Genomic DNA, 24612 nt, shown 5'->3' with positions numbered 1-24612 from the left:
CCAACACCCTCGCCCCGATCAAGTAACCTTCCAACAGCCGCAAAAGCAAGAAAGCCGCCTGGTTCACTGAAGAACTCCAGACATCCAAGCAAACATGCCGGAAACTGAAGAAATGGCTCCACGAAAGAACATCGGACATCTATGCAGCCCTCAAAGACGCCACCCGCAGACATCACCACCTCATTAGATCAGCTAAAAGATCGTCCTTCAAAGCCCGCCTGGACAACAACGCACACGATAGCAAAGAACTCTTCAGCATCGTCAAGTAACTCTCCAACCCCAGCGCCATCACCGACGACATCCCGCCCTTACAAGAACTGTGCCATGCATTGGCCACCTTCTTCCACCGCAAGATCGCTGACATCCATGGCAGCTTCAACACCCAGACTACGCCAGACCCGACCCACCCGGCGAACACCACCCGCATCAACCACCTGAACGCCTATACCAACGTCAACGATGGCGAAACGCGCAAGATCATGATCTCCATCCATCCAGGATCACCATCAGACCCCTGCCCACACTATTATTGGGTTACGGTTTTACAAGGATGCGCCATCTTGCTCCAGGACCAATTTCCTACCTCCATCACGGGGCTCCCGTCACCATTTCAATTATTGTTGGGTCCCGAGGCTAAAGGCGGACTATGGAGCCAACTAAAGTTTGGGTACTCTAAGAGATTAGATTCAATACTCTATTGATACTAACAAGGTATTTACGGCACACGTAAACTTCTTGGGTTAGGTAGACTAAATCATTATACCCCCACCAATAACAACTCTAACTTACCAGAAATTATTTCCAAAAATGGGTTAGCTCAGGAATTACAGCACTAGGGGCCTTGCACTCACCCCATGAGGTTCTGACTTTTGTAGAACTTCAGACTGGATTTAATCTGAGCCAGAACGAGGCTTATACGTATTATGCAATCAGGGACTTTCCATCACAGAAGGCCGGGGGGAGGAGGGGGGGGGGGGGCATCTGGCTTTACCAAACTCAAACTCGTAGAGAGACTGATTGCTCCCATTGTTCCTCTGCTAAGATCCATCTATGCCTTGTTAAATAGACTCATACCTGATGATATGGGCTCAATTTCTAACAAATGGCAGCAGAAATTTCTGAGAATACATTTTACTTAGCCTTTCATTACGCACAGAGAGACCTCCAATCAGCCAACTTAAAAGCACAATTTTATAAAACTTGCTTTTTCTTATATTATACGCCTAGCAGATTTACCAAGTGGGGTACCGGCAAAGGCACGTACTGTCCCCGATTCGCTGAATTCAGTGCAGACTCCATACATATGTTTGCCTCGTGTACAGAATTGGGGCCCTTGAATATCCAAATCCAAGACTTTCTAGGGAAAGTACTATCACAGGATGTTGTGCTTACCTCGACAACCATCCTGCTGGGGATACATGACTCGATTAGTAGAAGGGAAGGCGGTGCTCTTATTTTTGTAGTCATGGCTGTTTATAGGATTCGTATAACCTCTGTCTGGATTGGACCAACTCCTCCATTATGGTCGCATTGGCTGGCCTGGCTACTATTAATAGGAAATTCGGAGAAGGCTAGCTACAAAGTGGGTACGGGCTATAAAAAAGGGGAATTGTTATTTGGGAACCCCTGTTCAAATGGCTCTCCCAGGACAATCCCTAATCAGCATTGTGTATTGAGCCCTAAAGGGGGGGATCGAATTGCACAGCCTTGTCACCTATTGCACTCAATTTTATTCTGCAAGCTCTGCCCATATACCAATATGTGTTGTTTACACTCTTTACACTTTTAGCATTGCTCACTTACCCAAGAATTACTGAAAGGAGGACATATGATTTTACACATTGAAATTCAAACCTTGGATGGACTAAAATATATTTAAATTAGGAGGTGTTTTTAGAAATAATTCATCATGGAATTGCTGGCTGTTGCCCGGCGAAATTGGATAATTAATTCAGTCTTATTCTGCCCTTCGTGGCATCAACCTATTCGATTTGGAATTCTGTTAGGGGTAGGGTGGGGGGCTGGAAAGTCTTACATTTTGTAGGTTCTTTTGTAAATTGCATACTAAAATTAAAAAATAATAATAATAATAATGAATACAAAAATAATCATCTTTGGCTCCACCAGAAGTTCTTTCTTGCCTGGTCTTCTGGCACTTTGAATCCACATTTTTCATATTTCTCTTTTTTCTTTTGAACACAGGTGCTGGAGATTTTTCTTTTCTAAGGGGAGCGACCTATGACCTTGCTCGCAGGCAGGTCGCTCCCCACACTGCTGCACGGCTCTGCCTGCATTGTTTTTGCCTAATCTTGCATTTTTCCCCTGTGTTTTCTTGCCCAGACTTGTTTTTATTCCCCTGTGCCTGTACTTGCTTTCTTGCCCAGACTGGTTTTTATTCCCCTGCCCCGCCTACCTGCAATCCCCCACTCCCACCTCCCAGCTGCTCCTCCCTCCCACATCCCCTCATATGGAAGCCGCTAGGCAGCCTCACAGCGGCCGCACTCAGCGGGCGCGCCGCTGGCGCACCTAAGGAGAGCCCATCAATGCCCGCCCGTGCCTGGACCATGCCCAGCGCCAGGACCCCTGGACACCACAAATGCCACAACGCCTGACACCGCTATGATGCCAGAACCCTCTGCGCACTCAAATCCGGACAATCACACACCTACTTCCTGGCCGCCTCAAAGTGCACCCATGGAGCTTTCACCTCCTGGAACTGCAGCTTCACAAGCATCCGCCCCACCATGCTACCGACCAGGAAAGAACCCAACCACCTCAGAGGCATCCTTCTCAACACCCGCTCCACCAGAAAACATGCCGTTGAACTCTGGGACCTACTCGACTCAACCTCCCCAGACGTCGCCTTCCTGACGGAGACCTGGCTGAACCCCTCCTCGGCACCCGACATAGCAGTCCTGGAAAGCTACAAGATCACCTGCAAGGACCGCACCAACAGAGCGGGAGGAGGAAATGCCATCATCCACAGGAACACTCTGAGCCTCGACCAACACCGAAGACACCCTCAGCACCGCCGAACACCTGCACTTCCAGATCCAAACCGACCCCAACACCACCCTCAGAGGAACCCTCATTTACAAACCGCCCGGACCCCGACCACAGTTCAGCGACTCCATTGCCGACTTAGTCAGAACACACGCCTTAACCTCCATGGACTACATCCTCCTCGGGGACCTGAACTTTCACCTCGAGAACAATGACAACACCAACTCCACCACCCTGATCGACAACCTAGCCAACCTCGGACTCACAACTCGTCACAACACCCACCCACTCTGCCGGTCACACGCTTGACCCCATCTTCTCCGCAAGCCCCCACGTCTCCTTCAACCATACCACCGAACTCCACTGGACCGACCACCGCTGCATCCACTTCACCTTCAAGAAACCCACCACGCACCACCGCACCCAACAGATGCCTCACCGCTGCTGGAGCAAAGTCACCGAAGACCAGCTAACCACCACCCTTGCCCAGAGCCCCCCCGCCGACCATACCGACCCCAACACTGCCGCCCGCAACCTCAGACAGTGGATCAACGACTGCGCCAACACCCTCGCCCCGATAAAGAAACCCTTCAACAATCATACCAACAAGAAAGCCAGCTGGTTCACTGAAGACCTCCGGGCCTCCAAGAAAACCTGCCGAAAGCTAGAGAAGATCTGGCTCCGTGAATGAACACCGGACAGCCAAGCCGCCCACAAGAATGATACCCGCAGACACCATCACCTCATCAGATCCGCCAAAAGGGCCTCCTTCAAAGACCGCCTAGACAACAATGCGCACAACAGCAAAGAGCTCTTCAACATCGTGAATGAACTCTCCAACCCCAGCTCCAACACCAACGACGTCCCACCCTTGCAAGACCCGTGCGACTCGCTGGCCACCTTCTTCCACCGCAAAAGCACAAACATCCACAACAGTTTCAACACCACGACCGCCCCGACAACCACTGAGACCTCCGCCCCCACGACCACCATCCGCACCAACCGCCTGCTCTACTGGACCAACATCATCGACGAGGACACCATCTAGATCATGAACACCATCCACTCCGGATCTCCGTCAGATCCATGCCCACACCACATCTTCAACAAAGCCAGCACATCCATCGCACCCCATCTCCGGAAGGTCATCAACATCTCCTTTGAGACAGCAACCTTCCCTGAGAGATGGAAGCACGCCGAGAGCAACGCCTTACTCAAGAAAGCCAAGGCGGACCCCAAGGACCTCAAGAACTTACGGCGCATCTCCCTGCTCGCCCGTTCCCGGCAAAGGTCATCGAGAAGACAGTCAACAAACAACTGACCTGCTACATCCTGAACCATTCCCAGTACGGGTTCTGCAGCAACCACAGCACCAAGACTGTCCTCATCGCCATCACCGATGACATCAAGTCCCTGCTGGACAACGGAGAAATGGCGGCCCTCATCCTCCTGGACTTGTCAGCCGCCTTCAACACGGTCTGTCACCACACACTACGAACAGGCCTCCAAAACGCTGGGATCCAAGAGAAGGCCCTGGACTGGACCACCTCCTTCCTCTCCAGCAGCACACAGAGCGTCCGCCTTCCACCCTTCCGCTCCGAAGCCACCAAGATCATCTGCGGCATACCCCAGGGCTCAGCCCAACCCTGTTTAACATCTACATGGCACTGCTCGCCCACGTCGTCCGTCGGCATGACCTCAACATCCTCTCCTACGCCGATGACACCCAGCTGATACTCTCCCTCACCAAGGACCCCCACACCGCAAAAACCAACCTTCACGAAGGAAGGAAGGCCGTTGCTGAATGGATGAGGAACAGCAGACTGAAGCTGAACTCTGACAAGACGGAGGTCCTCATCCTCGGATCCAACCCTTCAGCCTGGGACGACTCCTGGTGGCTGACCGCACTTGGAACCGCTCCAAAAACTAACCGACCATGCACGCAACCTAGGGGTCATCCTCGACTCCACCCGCTCTATGACTAAACAGGTCAACGCCATCTTCTCCTCCTGTTTCAACACCCTCTGCATGCTCCGTAGGATCTACAAGTGGATCCCCACTGAAACGAGAAGAACAGTCACCCAGGTCCTTGTCAGCAGCAAGTTGGACTATGGAAATGCCCTCTACGCAGGAGCCTCGGCCAAACTCTTGAGACAGCTCCAAAGCATCCAGAACGCTTTTGCACACCTGATATCGACATCCCTCGCCACAGCCACATCACACCCCACCTGAGAGACCTGCATTGGCTCCCGGTCAACAAGAGGATAACCTTCAAGCTCCTCACCCACGCACACAAAACACTCCACAACACCGGACCAACGTACCTCAGACGACTCAGCTTCTACACCCCCACCCGCCAGCTCCGCTCACCTCATCCTCGCTACAGTCCCCCGCTTCCGAAGAGCGACCTCAGGTGGCAGATCATTCTCCCACCTCGCCGCCAAGACCTGGAACACCCTCCCCATCCACCTACGGCAGACCCAAGACCTGCTGACCTTCTGAAAACTCCTCAAGACCTGGCTTTTCGAGCAGTAGCAGCATTCCCCACCCCAGCGCCTTGAGACCCTCACGGGTGAATAGTACACTTTACAAATGATGGATTGATTAATACAAAATATTTTTTAAAATTGTTTTTCTGTTACGTACTTTTGAATTCTTTTGAGTCATATGTAATTGATTTAGGTTTATACATAATTCACAGCTTAGAAGAAGTCACATCAGTGATGAAACACGTCAGCTGCTGTCTGTTATCTTTCAATACGCATGTACAGATGATCACAGATTCTTGATTATTTTCTGAAATAAACTACAGGATTTATATATCTACAGCAGGGGTCTCAAACCAGTAGCTCGGGATCTACTGGTAGCTCACCAGCACCCTCAAAGAAGCTCTCAGAGGTGAAGCTAAACCAAGCCAATCTCAGAGATTCTGTGTATGTTAAAGAAGGCAGCGCTGCTCATTTCACTACCCTTAAGAGTTACAGACAGCCACACCAATGGCAGGGCCTGTTTATAACACTCAAACACACACTGTGGTGGCCGATCAATCAATAAATCAGGGATTAATCGAAAGTACTACTCACTTGTGAGGGTTTCAAGGCACTGGGGGAGTGTGTGGGGGGGATTTGGGCTGCTCAAGCCATTTGAAAAGCCAGGTCTTGAGGCTCTTCCTGAATGCTTTCAGTGTGGGGCTTCAACTGATGCCGAGAGGGAGTTCATTCCACGTCTTGGCCATGATGTAGGAGAAGGGTGTGCTTCCTGTTCTGGTTCTGTGAATGCAGGGGATTTTGGCCAAGGCCTGGTCAGCGGAGCGGAGGTTTCTTTTGGGGGTGTAGAAGGAGATTCTTTCATTGAGGTATTGGGGTCCAGTGTTGTGGAGGGCTCTATAGGTGTGTGTGAGCAGCTTGAAGGTCACTTTTTTCGACGGGGAGCCAGTGGAGTGCTCATATATGCTGCTTAATGTGGTCTTGTCATGGGATGCGGAGGATGAGTCTGGCTGCGTTGTTCTGGACAGTCTGAAGTTTGTGAAGTAGAGATTTGTTGATTTTGGCATAGAGGGCGTTCCCCTAGTCCAGCCTGCTGGTAATGAGTGCATGGATGACGGTCTTCCTGGATTCGGGGGGTGGGTCCATTTGAAGGTCTTGCTGAGTATGGTGAGGGTATTGAAGCATGTGGAAGCTGCAGCATTGGCCTATGGGTCTGCCACATGAACCATCTTTATCCACTTTAAATCTGCCTAAGAAGGAGATTGGACATGCTATCCCCCTTGCTTGATCAGTGACAAAGAATAGTAGCACCAGTAACCAGGGCTTACTCACCAAAGGGTGTGACTGCAAGAACTAGAGTGAAAATGTGTTAGTTGGGAGCATGTTCAACCAAAGAGTTGAGGAGAAGAGAGTATGCATCCAGGGCAGAGAAAATTAAAAGCATCACGTTCATTTTTGTGTGGGTGTGTGACCGTGTCCTTCCCAAATAAACAGTGTTGATTCCTTAAAGCACCTCCTAGCGTCAAGGGCTCCCAAATATGTATGCTGGTCTCCATCATAAGAGTATTATGTCTGATGCAATTGTGCCCATTCATGGTAGAATTGTGCCATAGCCATAGTATTTTTGTCCTAGACTATTTTGGGCATACAAGTCTAGTAATTACATACCTGCTGCCATCACTGACATATTAAGAGCATGACTGGCCTGCGTTTAGTCATTCCTGACAGAGTAGCAACAGCTTCTCCCATAAAAATGGCCATAACTGATATATGTTGGGCATCCAGCTGTGGCACAGTAGTACCCCTGGTTTAATAGTAGGCATTATTGGCATAACCGAGGCATTCTTAGTGTTATGGTGAGGAAGCATGGCCTATGATTCCAATACCTGGGTATTTGAAGCATAATTTCTCCACGAGAGGAGAGGCATTTTTACATGGCGGTACTCAATGAAAACTAAAAGCTGATGTTTAGAGACAGTATATTATCTCACGATGAAAACGGATTTTATTTTTAAAGGCAAAAATTATGTTTTTTCAGAAAAAGGTTTTTCTTCTGGAAAATTGAGTTTGATTGCTCAAAGTGGAAAGAGATTGATATAAAAATGTGTATTTTCAAAAACTAATATGCTAATGATGACAATATATTGCAATTCTGAAACACATTTAAAGTTGTTAGCATGATAATTCAATTTGAGTTGGGGAGACTTACTGCTGTCGCAATACCCTTTGTGGCACACAGCATGTGATTATTTGAATTTTACTTGATTACAAGCATTTAATATTGATAAACGTTTTCCTAGCATTCTGCTGATAACTTCACCTGAAATGTTTGGGTGGTTACTGATAATTGTGCTTAGGGTGGACATAGTGTAATGTTAATACATATCAGCATTTTACAGTTATAAAATATGCTAGTAGCTCAACAGGACTTTCCTTGAGCAGAATTAGCTCTTACTACAGAAACGGTTGGAGACCCCTAATCTACAGAATTCCTATTTAATAGATTGACTTTTTTGGACTTGTACAGAGTTTTCTGATATCTTTGTTTACATGGTGGTTTCAATAACCAGTGTGTGTTGGCACCCCTGGGAGTGAGTAAGTAAGTACAAATTTATCGTTTTTGATTAATTAAAACCATTACAAAATACATTCAGGTAAAACATTTTGATAAAAGGACTTTTCAATCAATGCTCTATTAAAAAAGTTTTTTAAGTATTGGTGCACATGTGCGTAAGTTAAAAAAACAAAGTGTTCAGAGTCTTTTTGCTGGAGGCCTGTGAGGAATTATACACTAATTGTAGTGACCAGCATCTTTTGCTTGGATGCTACTAGAACTAAGAACTTGACAAGCTTCCCATTCAGTTGTGGTCCAGTTGGTTGAAGCATGCGTGTTCTGCTTGTCTCCGTGTGCATATGCCTCATTCGTTAAAGTGAGTTTTTAGCTGGTCAACCCTTTCCTTATTAAGCTTAACACAAGAGCATATTATGTGTTCAATGTCTCCCTTTCTAGCCCCACATAGCCGGTATGAGTTCCCGTAGTTCTTTCTTAGCCATGGTGGAAGATGTGGTATGGCTGCCAGGATTCCTAGCCTCGGCTTTAAAAAGGCTTCTTTAGACTTCCTTGAATACCCTAATTCATACTATGCCTGTGATCCAAATGATTTATAATTGGATAGAGTCAATCATGCGTGGCTCATGTGTGCAAATGCTGCTTTGTCTTCTAAAGAAGAGTTTCTTGAAAACCTTATTAGTGATGCCTTTAAAATGCAAATGCTTTGTTGGGATTTCCCAGAGGTTGGCAAATCCCATTATGACGAGCGATTCCTCCAAGTAAGCTTTGGCCGGCGAGGTAGGTGTGCTGCACAGTTCCTACCAGAGGTGGTGATTCAATGTGTTTACGGCGGAGTTCTTAATTTTGTTCCAGCACTTGATGTACGAGCCTCGCCTTGCGAGGAGTTGCTTCGTTAGACCAAGCTGGAGCCGAAGCTGTGCTGGCGACGCATAAGGCGGTAAGTTTAACATTATTCTAGGCTTTTGTCAAAATGGTGTCCAGTAATAGAGCATCCCTGCCTCTCAAAACCTCACTGCCATATGTAACTGATGATGGAATGTTTGCTTCTGCAACGTGGAGAAGTGGAGTGAATGTTGGACCTGTCAGTTTTGTTTTAAGTTGTCTTAACGTGATCGCAACCGCCATTCCCTTCCTTTTAAGTGCTTTGAGCTGATTCGTGAAATGACCTCCCCCCCCCCCTTGTCGATCATAACTCCTCGGTATTTATACACCTCACAATTGGTAAGTGACATTTTACCTAGTGACCAGGAGTGGGACCGCTTCCCATTTATTGTCAGTGTCTTAGTTTTTTTGATGTTGACTTCCAGATAATTCTCATTGACATACCTATGAAGTGTGTTGAGGAGCCGTTGTAGACCAACTTGAGTATGACTGGTTAGAACGACATTGTCTGCATAAGACATACTGGGAGTCGTTTATCCTCCTATTCGTGGAGCGTGTGCATTATTGCAAGCAGTAAGTGCTGTTGTCAGATCCGTTGTGTAAAGGTTAAAGAGAAAGGGTGTGAGAACGCACCCCTCTTTGAGGCCTTTGGTTGTTTGAATGCGCCTCGACAGATGAGAACCGTTACCAAGCTTGACCTGTACCCACGTATTGGAGTGTAATTCTATTAGGGGGTAGAGGTGCTGGGCATCAAGGTAGCACAAACCTAAGTAACGCTCTTTGATGATTGGTTATAAAATAGTTTCCACATAAATTGTTCTAAGATGTGCAATTATTAACCACTAATACCAATATGTCTGTTATTACTGCTATCTACTCATGCGACTGGGTAAATGGTGAAGATTTTTTGCTCTTTGTACAAATGCCAGCCAAATAGTACATGATCCTTGCTATCTAGTTGACGGCCAGGTAAATCATGAAATTTCTTTGCTATTTGTATGGCAGCCGGGTAAATGCTGAAGTTTCTTTGTTGTGTGCATAGCCACCATTGAAGTAGAACGTAGTCTCTGGTAGGTAGTCTGCAGCCAGGTGAATAATGAAATCTACTCCCTACTTGTATGGTAGCTGGCCAAATAGTACATAATCCCTAACCAGGTGCCATGTAAATAGCAGTGGAAATTCGCTATTCTTTTTAGTCCTCATTTGTGAACTTGAGTTATTCAATGGAACAGATACATCAAATTGGAAAGCCAGTGAATTCATTACTACTGGTTCTGCCTTTGACAGTTCATTAGAGAAAACTGCGCAAGTGCAATGTGTTTAAATTGCTGGTACTCTGTGCAAAAAAAAGCTTTGTATGGGGCAACATGCCTGATTGTGTGAACAGTGTACATTGTGAACCTGGGTTATGTATAAGTGAGTCAGGTGTAGACAGTTACTTACCCTCATCTCTTTTCAAGACATACTCCTCACTCGCGGCACTGTTTCCAGCGTTGCCACAGATTGCGGACACTCGGAATCTGTAGGATGATTTTGGGTTCACTCCTTCGATGGTGCAAGTCTCGACCTTCTGTGCAGTTAGTTGCTCCTTCCATGTCTGTATATCTACAGATTCCTCTGTGAATTCCACCTTGTAGGCACTTATTCTGGTGCCAGCACCAATGGTGTCAGGCTCCCTCCAGGTGAGGGTGATGCCTCCTGGTCCATCCGTTCGGCCTGTCACCTTCTCAGGTGGGCTGCATGGAAGGGTCTTGATCATGTGGGTGGGTTGACTTGGTAAGGTGACCCACCGAGCAGATACCGCTAATTGTCTGAACAGGTACAGGCACCTAGGACGCAGACCCGTCACTGTGAACATGCCACTGGTGTCCTCTCCTTCCACGCAGCTCCAGTCATATTCAGTCCTGGTCCTGTACTCCACCCGATAGTTCAGCACTGGGTCAGGCCCACCAGGCAGCGGCGCACAGGTAACCAGCACACTGTCATGAGATATTTGACTTATCTTAGGAGTGTCAGGGCGTGGGGGGTGGAAGGCTTTGTCTTTTAGAACCCAGTGTTCATAGAAGTAAATCGAAACACCTGGATTACTGGGATCGCAAACCGAGGACACAACAAACTGGATCTTCTCGTCGGAGGCATTGAGCCTTGTAAACTCCAGGAACTCGTTCACGAAGACTTTAGATCTTTGGTTTACGTCAGCATCATTAAGCCACTCTCCAGAGGTCGGGTGGGTGGGTTCCTTCAACTGTTTCTTTGTTAGCCAGGAACTTAATTCTGATAAAAAAGGTTCCTCTTCTCCTAGTGAAGTGAACATGAGTGAGATCACAATCTCCACTCTGAGGTCACGTAACACTTGATTCATTTCCAACTGAGAAGGTACAATTTTCACTGTCTTTGACTCGGTCAACAAATTCATGAATCCACTGACGAAGTTTACCTCATTCTGTTTTGATTTTATAAATTCTGAAAGTTGAGTGGTACTAAAAGGGGATTTTTCTTTGGCAGTTAAAATGTCCACAAGTGCACTTTCCTCTTGTTCGCCTCTTCGAACAGCGGGTAGGATTCTAGCAAGGTCTGCTTGGAAGGCCCTTCGATACTGTTTGCACAGCTTCCTGAATGTTGTGACTCTACTCTTGATGTCAGGGAAGTGTACAGCGGCAAGCATGTCTTTGCACTCCATTTTAATATCTAGTAGCTCCTCCATGGCAGCTTGAGCATCTTCAATCAGCTGAGAACTGATGCTGCGCACCAGCTGAGATGCTTTGGAATCCAGCTCGCTCAGTGGATACAGCCACACCTTTATGGGTACTGCCATCTCACCATTTTCACCTAGGAGTGACGGGAGGCTTTTATAGCTATCAATGGCCTCCTCGTAAGTGGAAGGGTTGTTTTTTAAAGCTAAATCCCCATAAAATGTGCAGGTGAAATTTTCAAATTTACTCCTGTCATCCTGCGATTTGGTAACGCTTCCTTTTCCTTCGAGTGTGCACTCAGGTATTTTCTCAACGGCACCCTTTAATTCTCCTTGTACGTCCTTCATTTCCTCAGATGAGGACACTTTTCTATCGAACACAAAAAATGCCTGTGCCCCATACAGCACCGCAGTGACAACATGGGTTGCCATTTTGTTGACAAAAATGTCTGGATAAGTGATATTGCCTCGTCCTAAATGTGTCATGGTCAGTTGTTCAAACCTGGTTGTGGTTGAATATTGTAGGGTCACTCTGGCCTGTTTCTTGGAAGTCTTGGTCTTCGTTAAATAGTTTGCTGCTCCTCCCAACTCAACCATCCCCCCCAGGAAACTTGCTTTCAGGGAGGCAGAGATATTGAGGGCAGTGGCTTTGTCTTCAATGCTCTCTTCGGCAATGATTTTATAATCTGCTTTTACTTGTTTCGTGACATGCACATCTTTCTCTATGGTCTTCAGATCCCATAAAGTAACACCTGAAATAACAAGAACATGTTAATTGAGACTGCAATATTACTATGGTTTTGCAACAGATTTCACACTTTTAGGCTGAAAACGCTGTTCTGTACAGGTGTTTATGACAGATATTTCACAACTAATTAAAGACCTTACCCATAGAAGCAACCTCTCCAGGACCCTTGTCTGCAACTGAAGCTGCATATTCAACATTTCCCACCACCAAAATCTCAGAAGTGACCTCACAGGTGCTCAAAGACACAAAGTACTCCTCCTTTAACACTCTAAAATCTCTACAAGATGCCACAGTGTAGGAAGCTTCCCCTGCATTCATATGCTCAACCCAAACTACCTCCCGCTTTAGACCCACCTGCCATGCAAAGCTCTAAAGTGCGGTATAAGTAAGACACTTATAACAAGGCTACAACATTCCTGGATAGAGTTTATTTATTTTTCTTGCAAACCACCAATATCAGACTTCAGTAAAGTGGCTTTTTATCATAAGCAAATATGAACCATGATACAAAATAAAGAGAAAGCTAACTGTGATAAACTATAAATGTTTTGGTATGGAAAAGAACGCTTTAGCTTAGTTCTACAAAGTTTGAATTTTCAAACCTACGAAAGCCAGAACTCGGGTCAGTGCTTCAACGCTTGAACAGGAACACCCAGTTTGTTGTAGCCCCACATAATCTCTTTGAAGATACTAGTCCCTGCTTTATGGGTTACTGACTGTCCCTTAACCAGGGGTCAGGGTAGCTGTAGAGAAGAGAAAGGGAAAGCGGCATGTAAAACCAGTCCTTGAAGTTCCCACTGTTCAGGTTCACGGGGCACCCGAGTAGGATGCCTCTGAGCCAATCATGGATGACATCACCACCCTGGAAGACCTACCCAAGCTTGCTGTATGGCAAGTTGAGAGTGGGTCAACCGGGGAGGAACTCTGTAAGGCACAGAAAAAGTACTCAACTCTAGAGGGCTTGATGCAGCAAGGTTAAGACCGCGATAGCAGGAGATAACTCTGAAGATCACCTGGTCTATTGAGAGGATGACCATTGACCCTGTGGTTCGGTTCCTGTGCCTGAGGCGGCACATGTGGCATGGTCCCCAAGTGTTACAGGTTCTTCCTACTGGGTCTGGCTCGTGACATAACCCTGGAAGGACATATGGGGCAGGACAAGACCTTTGAAAGGCTTCTGAACGGGTTGGCATCAACACTGTTGGACCCCAAGGCAGGTTTAGGTAACAGGTTCATCCTGGTTTTGCTGGACCAACCATGCCACCCTGTATCCAGAAGCCACTCTGTGGGGAAGAAGGGGGAAGAATCGAGGAGAGCAGTACGAGAGAGGGGTGCGATGCTGGCGTTGCACTTGGAAGAGGTCACCTATCCTGTCTTGAACCGGTCCTGAACTGTCGGCTCCGGACTATTTGGGAGTCCCCTTTCCAGCTCCTTGGCCAAGGGTTGGTCCTCACACCATTCTAGGTACATATATTTTCGTGTAGTATGTTCTTGTACATTTCTCTAAATCCTCCCTTTACAGGTAGCAACATCGTGAGATTTAACTAAGCTTTTGTATTTTCCTTTGATTATTTCCTTAAAGGAATTGGTGTATGACATGTATTGGTATCTGACTCACAAAATTATTTACTAGATAATACTTTAAAAATCTCTCAAGTCTGTGGTAATTTAAAGATATAAAAGGTAAGTGGCATTTCTACCTATTCTGCTAACAACCTGATCTATTGACCTAAGGAAATAAAGAACCAAGGTGATAAGTGTTGGCAAGAATTGGTGTATAAGTAAATACATCACAAAGGAAAATATAGAATCTTGATTTTCAGCGGTGATTATTAGCTTATATGTGAATGTTTATGGGCCCAGGTGAGTATTGTAATTTATGGAGTATCCCAAGCTGGTAGTCGCGCCAGATCAGTTTTCCTTGGTAGCAGAGCTATGGTTATATCTAGTTAAGTTAGGTAGAAAAATTGTGTAATGAAATTTTGATTTTTGTATTAACCAACACCTGTATGTATTGTTTTATGTTGTCTAGAAAGTCCCAGGAATATTGAATAGCGGGTGATAAATGGAAGCCACACTGCAGTGAGGTCACTTGCCTTGATGAAGAAAGTCTGAAAAGTTATGCAGGACTTGAAGCACTAAGTTAGGGATTATTATTCTTGTATAAAAGTGAGAGTGAATGATAGCAGAGGAGTTCGCTGGTAAAACTTTGGTCTTATATAACATAGAAAGGGTAAAACTGAAGGAGTAACAGGTTCTTTGCTGCTCGAATAAAGAGTAAGCGAAGGAGGTTTTACTCGTAGTGTGTGAAGGGTAAGTAGAAAAGTTTTACTCACAGCGAATGAAATTGACTTTTCTTTGAATTTAGTATATCAAGCTCAGTAGCAAATGTTTTTACGTTGTTAATTAATGAAATGTGTATGTAAAATTTAAAGAAATAAAGTTTCGCATTACCTTGCAAAGGAGGGGTCAGTTACGGGTGCTGCACTGATGTCACAGAGCCGCGCTGGGATTGGTCGAGACAGCGGGCGTGTAGCTGATGTGTAATTGAAAAGGAGGTGTCAGTAGTGAGGAGCGAAACTGACGTCACTAGAAAGCTACACAAGCATTGGCTAAACGAAAAAGTAAAACAGAAGTAGAGTGGTCATCAGAATAAAATACGCGCTGATATTGGAGAAGCATTAAAAATGAAAGCGTACATTTGATTGAGTCGCCAAAATAGAAGTCTCGGTAATTTTAGACAATGGGATTTGTATGTGGAGCCACGATCCAACTATAATAGGGACTCGTCCAGACAGAAGATTTTTAGGATTTGCCCATGAGCAATATATTAGAGGGAATCCACATAAAATGGTGGGTGAAAAAAGAAAAATGTCATTTATGCAGAAAATCACAAATTATTTAAAAAAGGATGAACCCATTAAAACTAGCGAAGGAATTATTATCCCTCCCCTGAAAATGCCTGCATCATATAAGATGATAGAGAGAGGCTATCATACTTGTGTATGGATAGAAAATAGATAGAATATACAAAAGATGACTGAGTATCAGCATTTCCTGAGTACGGAACATTTAATGGGAGAATTTTACACAATTTACGAACTTGCATGAATGAATTAGAACCAAGACCTAGATTAACCCAGTACAAAGCTTTAGAAAAATGGGAAACTGAGGCCTTTGAGCGAGACAGGTCACAAAGTAACAGTAACATGAGTAAATTTTATCCTAAGTTTCCTCTGGAAATTCGAGATCGTCAGATGGATGTATGACGTTACAACGCATACTTTTACTCCGCATACCATTACAACGCGGTATTTACAACGCATACCGTTACAACGCATAGCGCTTTGAGGTGCTGGATAGTGGTAAGTATAATTTACTATTCTAACTCCAGTCCCCGTGGACCCTAGGGAAGGTGTTGGATAGTAAATTATACTTATTCCCTATCCTAGAGCGCCCCCCAGCGCAATGCGTTGTAATGGTATGCGTGGTAATGCCTGCGTTGTAGTGGTAGTGCGTTGTAAAAAATGCGTTGTAACAGGTGTATACCAGTCAGATGAAACAATGGAGAAACGCCATGTGGTGGAAGGAGTATATCCTGTACTGACCACAGAAGAACCAACAGGAACTAAATCTACAGAGAAAGCAAAACAATACCGGTGACTATATGTCCCGTTGTTCCCCTATATGGGGATAAGCAAAGTTTTCCTAAATCACCTGTCCTGACTACAAGGATTGTAGGAGAGTAGGATCTGCTTACTATGGTTACCCCCACTTTTTAGTGTCTTTCACTGATTTCCCGACTTTAGTCTGGCTGGGGCCCTGCTAACCAGGACCGCAGCCTAGCTGCTTCCTCTCTAAACTGATTGCATGTATATAGGTAAACTCCAGATTGGTTACTGGGTTACCCTTGTGAGTCCCTAGTCCTTAGGTACCCAAGAGCCCTACCAGGGGCTGAAGCATGTATTATGCCACCACAGGAAGCCTTCCAAAATGGCACCACAGGTCTGCCACTGCAGCCTGGGTAAGGTGGTGTTAGCACCCGTTACTAAGATATGGTATACACACATCTACCTTTAAATACAGACACATATAAACCAATAATTCACTCCTATGACAGGCCTTGACAATCCTGAAGGCAGAGGGCTTGGTTTTGTGTGAGAGGTTGCCCAAGCATGAGCTGAGCCTCTCTGCAGCTTTCTGAATCACTTCCTTATAGCTGTTCTGTGATACAGCCATACCTTCTACTCTTAAGTGCATTATAACCCAGCGGCAAATGCTAACTTTGGAATGGCTGCATCATCAAAACATGTGTTTGGTATCAAACATTTTGGAATCCTACCCCCCCCGCCCCGCCAGTAGTGACGGCGGGGGTAGAACTTAGTATAAGTATAGGAACCCAGTCCCTAGGACTTTAGATTAACCTGGAGGAAATTCTGCAACATATATCCTGGAACCTCGACATTCTATTTCGACTAGAAATCGGAAGAATCTCCCTTGGGGTCAAGGAGTGATTCCCCTGTTTCCCCTGTTCAAACAGGCACCAAAGAAGCACCTTGCCGGTCTGCATTTTCAAGGCTCCCTCCGGATCCCAAAGAATCTGCGACACGCGACAGACTTCCAGACATCTTCGAGGCAGACATGAGATCTCAGCAAAGCTGAGACCTGTAGCCATCACAAGAGATGTGGGACCCGAACTCCTGGACTCCGTGCACATTTGCTAGTACAACTACTTCCCAAGCTTTCCTGAAGTTGTGCATAGGGCTACTCGTTGTCCAAGCCCTGAGCACCATCTCCACTGAAGACTGTGAACCCACACTCCACGAGTGTTCCGTGGGCCCGCTTCTAGCAATTCTGCTAGAGGCCCCTTTGGGATCCCTGGTCCATCGACTGGTGGGTCCCCACAAAGGTAACTTTTGTTTCTTGGGCTTACCTGGTTGCTCCAGATGTGCCCCGACTCCCCTCTAAAGGGTGAATCCCTCAGACCTCGCTAGTCTGCTCCGAAGCCAATCTCTGCATTTTGCGTGGGTTGCTGTTGCCAAGGATTGTTGGGTCCAATCCGGATACCGGCACTGCAGCACTCAATCCAATGGGACAGCTCGAATCCAGCTAATGGTGGTCCTCGATGCCTCCTGGTCCTCGTGGCTGAATAGTCAAGCTTCACCTCTTGCACCAGAAATCACCTGACATCGGAGGGCATCTTCTTGTTGCCTCCCTGGTCACTGGCAAGTGACCCAGACTCTGTCCCCTCGGCTTTCAGGTACTTCAGATCTTCAATCCACCCTTAGATCCATGCGGACACTTTTTCATCTGGTCGCCTGCAGCACTTCTTTGCAGCTCTCCATAGGAAACGACAACGAAACCCGACACGAAAAGACACCTATGCACCCGGCTTCCCTGGGTGAGGTAGCACTAGTACTTCAGTGCTCCAGTTGGTCTTGACTCTCGAACTGTCCAGTACTGAAGGGGTTTGTTCCTAGTCCACTCCTTAAACTTTAAAATTCTAACCGCAACTTTCTCCATAGAAGTCAATGGTGAATTGCGGTGGTGTTTAGACCCTGCACGCGTCCCCTGTGGGTCTCCTGGGTCCCTACCTTGGGTGGTTCCAGGTTGCCCCAGCGGTTCTACAGGCTCTAGGCCTTGTCTCTATGACTGTAGTGGTACTTATACCACTTTCGTAGTACATGGTTTGTGAGGCCCCTGGAGCAAAGCGTATACTGTGCTAATTTACTGTGTCAATTACGTTTTCTGTTAGTACTTTTGCCTCTAGCCTCATAAAGAGACTAGAGGGGTGTGTTTAGAATAAATACATATATTTTATATATACCCGGTGTGGTTCTCCTTTCATTTGGTCATTTATGAGATTATGGACTGGTAAAACAAGATGCTTTAAATTCCTTCAAGACTTAGCCTAAAGGCTGCTCTCCACAGCTACACCTAGGATAGCTTTCTATAAAGGTTGTCTTTAAACCTACCATCAATAAGGGTCGTTTGGACTGGTGCATATGCCAGTCCAACTTCTCACACTGATCATACAACCAAGAAAAGAAAATATAGTAATTGATGATCAGGCAAGTGAATGAGAGTCAATTTTCTCAATGGATTTGACAATAAGAGAGCCATTAAATGGTTCATTCAGAAAAATCACACCAGGCTGCTCCAAAGAGGTACAAATTGAGAAAGTACCACTGTAGTAACCCTAGAAGAAATAGAAAGAAGTTCGCGAGAAATAGAAAGGCCTAACCAAAGATATTGGATATATTTAAATTAAGAGTAGAATTGGAAGAAATGATAGCCGGAAATGTACGAGTAGAAAGATTAAATACATTTAGTAAGACAAGTTACTATTCATATGCAGAAGCATCATTCGAAATACGAAAATATTTCATGAGAAATTGATGAATTTGGCTTCAGAAATGGGAATCAACATGGGGAAATCCAAAGTACTACAAAAACCATATAGAGCAGAAATTTCTGATAAAGATCTAGAGAACATGAGTGTGTCAGGGAGGAAATTACAGATAAAAGAATTATTAACATTGTTGCAAAAATGGGGAGACTTAGAACCTGTACGCAGGAACCACAGCCAAGCTTCAGAAATGACTTCAGCGCATACAGAACGCCTCCGCACGACTCATCCTCGACATCCCTCGCCGCAGCCACATAACACCCCACCTGAGAAACCTGTACTGGCTCCCCATCAGCAAGAGTATCACGTTCAGGCTCCTCACCCACGCACACAATGCACTCCACGACATGGGCCCCGAATAACTCAACAACCGCCTCTCGTTCTACACTCCGACCCACCAGCTCCGCTCTGCCAGCCTCGCCCTCGCCATCGTCCCATGGATTCGCAGAACCACAATCGGAGGAAGATCATTCTCCTACCTGGCCGCCAAAACATGGAACTCCCTCCCTGCACATCTACGACTGACCCAGGACCACCTCACCTTCAGGAAGCACCTCAAGACCGGGCTATTCCAGCAGTAACAGCACCCCCCCCCTCCCTTCAGCGCCTTGAGACCCTAACGGGTGAGTAGCCCGCTCTATACATGTATTGATTGATTGATTGAAAGAAAGATGGAAAACTAGGTGGACAAGAAAAAGGAAGAAGCACAGGCGAATCAAACAACATCTGAGTATATAATGAAAGAAACAGAAAATGTGGAAAGGCTGTGCCCAATGAGGGAATTTCCGGGAGGAGGTTATGTACATGTCCCATGGACTAGACAGGATATTTTATCTTTTACTAATTATTTCCCAAATCTTAGAGAAAAATCTGTAGAATGGTACATGCAAGTTGAAAGGTTTGTGAAGGTTTCAAAAGTTGTGTTGAAAGATTTGGATGGTTTATTTGCCATAGTAGTGCCTGCTGATTTGGAGACAGAATGTAAATGTACAGTAGATTGGCCCAATGATGAGTTCCCGAGGGATGCAAAGACGGGTGCTCCATCAGAAGACATAATAAAAACATATCACCAAGCGATCACTTTCCTGAAGGGAAAGATACCCCCAAAAGAAACTGATTGGATAAAAAGAGACAGGACAACCCAAGAAATGTCTACTATGAACGTCTTTTACAGGTGTTCAAGCAATACAGTGGGTTCGAGAATATTGGAGAAAGACATGACACATTTCGTTTATCGGTTTGTGTCTGGATTGAGATTGGACATATCGCAAATGATTAAGCAGCACATCTTATGCTGGCAATCAAAGCCCATAGATGAAATCCTCAAATACGCAAAGTACTGTGTAGAGGAAATTGACAATAGACGAAAGAATTTAGAAGAAAAATAATGTGGGCCCAAGTAAAATTAGCAGAACAACAAGAACTCCAGTTAATTAATCAGGCAGAAAACCCAGGAAAAGGGCAAGGACAAGGTGAAAATAGTGGGGATAAACCAAGAGGGAAATTAAACAGAGAGGAGGCAAAGAAAACGTTTCCTGTCAAGGGTTTGGAAAATTGGGGCATTGGAAAAACAAGTGTAAACTTATACAGAATAATAATACCCAAAATCAAAATTTAAATCCACAGACTCAGAATGAGGTGTAAATGAGTAAATCGCAGCAGGTTGTAAATCTACAGAGTCAATTGCCACCTGCCCCTATGCCAAATTTTGTGAGTCAAGTACCGTGTGGACACTGGATTCCAGGAGGGAAGTGGTAATAAAAATTTAGTAACACCACAATTTCTTTTGCAGGATTCTTATTTTGATAATGATATACAATGACGGTGCCTGAGAGGGGAGGAAAAGGAGTAAGTACTTGGCGCATCCTTGCCGGTAGATCAGACAGGTCCATATATAGATGGTAAGGTTGAAGGAAATGACATCACCTTATTGTATACTGGTGTACCCGGTCTACTGTGAGAACAGGAGACATCCCAAACCTACCCCTCTCGTGACAAGTGATCCAAGTAGCGGGCATTTCTAATAAACAAATTAGGACACCAATTACAAAACCAATGGAGGTATGTATTGGCAATATTAGAGAAATGCACAAGTTCGTGGTGTGCGACTTAAGTCCCATAAAGTTGCTAGGACGGGATCTATTATGCAAAATGAACAGCACAATATTTTGCACACCCGATGGTGTTGCAATTCAGACCCCCGATGAAGATGGAGTTTACAAAATCATGTTAGCCAAACAGGAAATAGAGGTAAATTAAATTTTTTCCATGATGACAAAAGACGAGCTACCAGATGAGTTAAAAACTACTGTAAATCCTGAAGTGTGGGCTTTTACAGGAAAAGAAGTAGGATTAATGGCAAATGTAGATCCAGCAAAAGTAACTGTGAAAGAAGGTGCAGTTTATTCAAATACCCGACAATACAAAATGAGCCCGGAAATAGAAGCTGGTGTTGCCACAGAAATTGATTGATTGGTTGAGCAAGACATTCTGAAAAAAATAATGAGTAGTCCTTGTAACTCACCCATAATTGGCATATAGAAACCGAACGGGAAATATAAGGTGGTTCAAGATCTGAGAAAGATGAATAAGATTGTCATACCATGTTGCCCTGTAGTGCCAAATCCAGCAGTAATTTTATACCAGATACCATGGACAGTAGGATGGTTTACTGTAATTGATCTATGCCATGCCTTTTTCTATATCCCATTGCATTCTGATAGCCAATTTATATTTTCTTTCAAATTTGAGGAGCGTGTTTACATTTGGAATCTTGTTCCTCAAGGGTACACTGAAAGTCCTTCAATTTTTAACCACATTTTAAAAAGATGTCTCGAATCAGTCTTAGTACGATACAACGATACATTGATGACTTATTAGTCGCATCAAAAACTAGAAGTGACTGTGTTACTGATTCAATTGCATTACTGAATCACCTGACTAAAGGTGGACATAAGGTGTCACCAGAAAAATTAAAATTTTGCAGATATTCAGTCAAATATTTGGGACACCCAATAGAAAGAGGAGTTCGAAAAGTGACCTACGGGTAAATAGAAATAATAAGACATATGCAGTTACCACAGACCCAAAAAGAAATAGGGATGTTTCTTGAAATTGTAGGTTATTGCGGTCAGTGGATTGTGGGATTTGCAGTATTGGCACAAACTTTAATACAGATGACCAAGAATCGAGCCAAGGATCCAGTAGAATGGGATGATGAAAGTAGGACGGCTTTCATAAAATTGAGAGATGGCCTTGTGAAGCACCTGCCTTGGTTTGCCAGACTATTCAAAAGAAGTTGCATTGTTATGCTAAGAGAAAGATAATTGTGCACTCTCAGTTCTAACACAGAGACATGGCCTAATGCGACGTCCTGTGGCATATTTTTCTGCTACTTTGGACCCAGTGGCATCTGCATTTCCAGGTTGTCTAAAAGCTGTAGTTGCAACATGCCTGAGTCTGGAACAAAGTGAGTCAATTGTGATGGCACACCCTGTAAAGTTGTACGTCCCACATTGTTGTTATTCTGTTGAAAAGAACACAACACTCCTAGTCGATTGACAAAATATGAACGAGTCATATTAGGGGCTGAGAATGCAACAATAGTCAGGTGTACGGTCCTAAACCCAGTTACCTTGTTGCCAGATCCATATCATGAAGAGGTAAAGGATGAAGTCAATCATGAATGTCTCGACGTCACTGAACTTAGTACCAAACCCCGTCCAAACATGCAAACATGATTTTTTTTGTAGATGGCTCGTGTATGCGCCATGAAGGAGGATTGAGTGCACTTAAGCTGTATGAACATTGGCTGGAATAGTCGAAGCATCTTATTTACCAGGAGTCAAATCTGTACAAATAGCCAAATTGATAGCTTTAATTAAAGCTTGTAAAATTGGGATAAATTGGAGAGTAACTATTTACACTGACAGTCCGTATGGTTGCGGGGTTGTACATGATGTTGCCCAGCTCTTGATGCAGAGGGATTTCATGACTTCTTCAGGATCCCCTATTAAAAATTGAAATGTTGTACAATAATTGATTGAAGCAATTCAATTGCCAAAAGAAGTGAAAGTGGTCAAATGCACTGCTCACCAGTCAGGAAATGACCATGTGACAGTCGGTAATCGATATGCTGACCAAGTTGCCCAACATTGTGCTAAATACAAAATAGCAGCAATCAAGAAAATTGAAACATGTGGAATCAGCTGTTAACTTATGCTGCTTGGGGGCATAGGAACATAGGAAGAAGTAAAAGACTTGCAGGATGAAGCAGATATAAAAGAAAAGGAGGAGTGGGAGAGAATGGGTTGTCATAGAAGAGCGAAAGATGGTGTGTGGATTTACCTAGTTGGAAGACCAATGTTGCCAGCCTGTATGCTTGCACCTTTGCCTATGTGGGTGTCTCCATGATACATTCTAGCTGAGATGCTATGATTCAACTTTTCAAACAAGATTGGTTCAATGCAAGGTTCAGGAATATCACAGTCTTTGCCAGAGATTCTTAACATGTCAACAAATGAATCCAGGCAGGAAAACAGTAGTCAGCACAGGAAGAATTGGGAAAGAAGTGTTGAATTAGATTCCAAATGAATTTCCAGATTCATGCCCTTATATAGGTATAAATCACATTGCCCCTATATAGGCATAGAAATCCAGTCCTTATTTAGGCATAGCCCAAAAAGAAGTGGAAAAATAGAAACAAAGTTTTAAAGAGAAGCGTTCTCAATCCAGAAGTAGGTCTCCTCAAAAGGAGCCCTCCGAAAGGAGGTATAACCTCAGTAATAGGGATAATTTGAGAAAACCTGATAGATCTCAACATACTGATACACGTTCCTCTCGTACCTTTCAGACTTCATCACAGAAATCCGAAAGAAGAGGACAGTCAGAACACAAGGAAGAACGTGTGAAGTCCAAAGACGATCAACACGTTCAGAAAAACAAGAAAACTCAATTCACCAAAAAGAAGGTAGCAGGTCTAAAAATCAGACATGCAGAGGATCTCGAGGACACAAAATCAAGAACGGAGAATGGGCTCAGACAATGTTGGACAGTGCAGCAGAAGTCACAATAGCTCGCCAGAACCTGAAGGGTCTTCTGGAGACAGTGGAGTTGAATAAAGACATTGAAGTAGAAACTGCAGATACTAGGGTTAGCTCAACACATAGGTGATATGAAATAACACTGGATGGAGGGAGACATACCTGGAAAAGTGAAAGCACTCTTTTGGGAGCGACTTTCTAAGGGTTATGACATTCTTCTAGCTGAAAAAGACTGGCCACCACAATTTGTCAGGGAGGGCCCACATGGCGAAGACATCATTATGCCAGCCTTCCCTAATTATATTCCAATTCATTTAAAATATACTTATGCCAAAAATGGGCAGTGGCCCAAGCTCCAGCATTATACAAAAATCATGTAGGATGGGATGAGGACTCACCTCACCATAAAATCCAGCTAAAGAATCAACCAACTGCACAAAGGCAGTACCCAGCAAAGCAAGAAGCTAAAAATTAGGTCAGGGGATTTTTTAGATCAACTTAAATACCAAGGGGTAATTGAAACATGCACCTAGTCAATGACCAAACCAGACAATACATATTGTCTAGTATTGGATTACAGACATCTAAATTCTTGTTGCAAAACTTTTGCAGTGCAAAATGCACACAGTACAACATTAAAGAATAACATTGTGAGTAAAATATATAAAACCACATTAGATATTTCTAATGGTTTTTTTTGTCAAGATATTGCACCTGAAAGCAGGTATATGACCGCTTCCTCAATTATGGGGATACAGTGTCACTTCTGTCGTCTCCC

At 44.7% G+C, this 24612-nt stretch overlaps 1 protein-coding gene across 2 annotated transcripts in view; it reads right to left on the bottom strand.

Moving 5' to 3' along the window:
- The window catches only part of LOC147718173 (verrucotoxin subunit beta-like), a 244733-nt gene that overhangs the window by 57115 nt on the left and 163006 nt on the right, over positions 1 to 24612 (bottom strand). For both annotated transcript variants that reach the window (XM_086919239.1, XM_086919238.1), the window contains exon 3: positions 10387 to 12387. In XM_086919239.1, coding sequence (XP_086775365.1) covers positions 10387 to 12387 — 2001 coding nt within the window. The remainder of the gene's footprint in view (positions 1 to 10386; positions 12388 to 24612) is intronic.

Source organism: Lissotriton vulgaris, chromosome 4_2 (assembly GCF_964263255.1).
Source record: "Lissotriton vulgaris chromosome 4_2, aLisVul1.2, whole genome shotgun sequence".
Taxonomy (NCBI): Eukaryota; Metazoa; Chordata; class Amphibia; order Caudata; family Salamandridae; genus Lissotriton; species Lissotriton vulgaris.
Note: the sequence above shows the minus strand (reverse complement) of the source record. Positions and strands in the feature narration are given on the sequence as shown.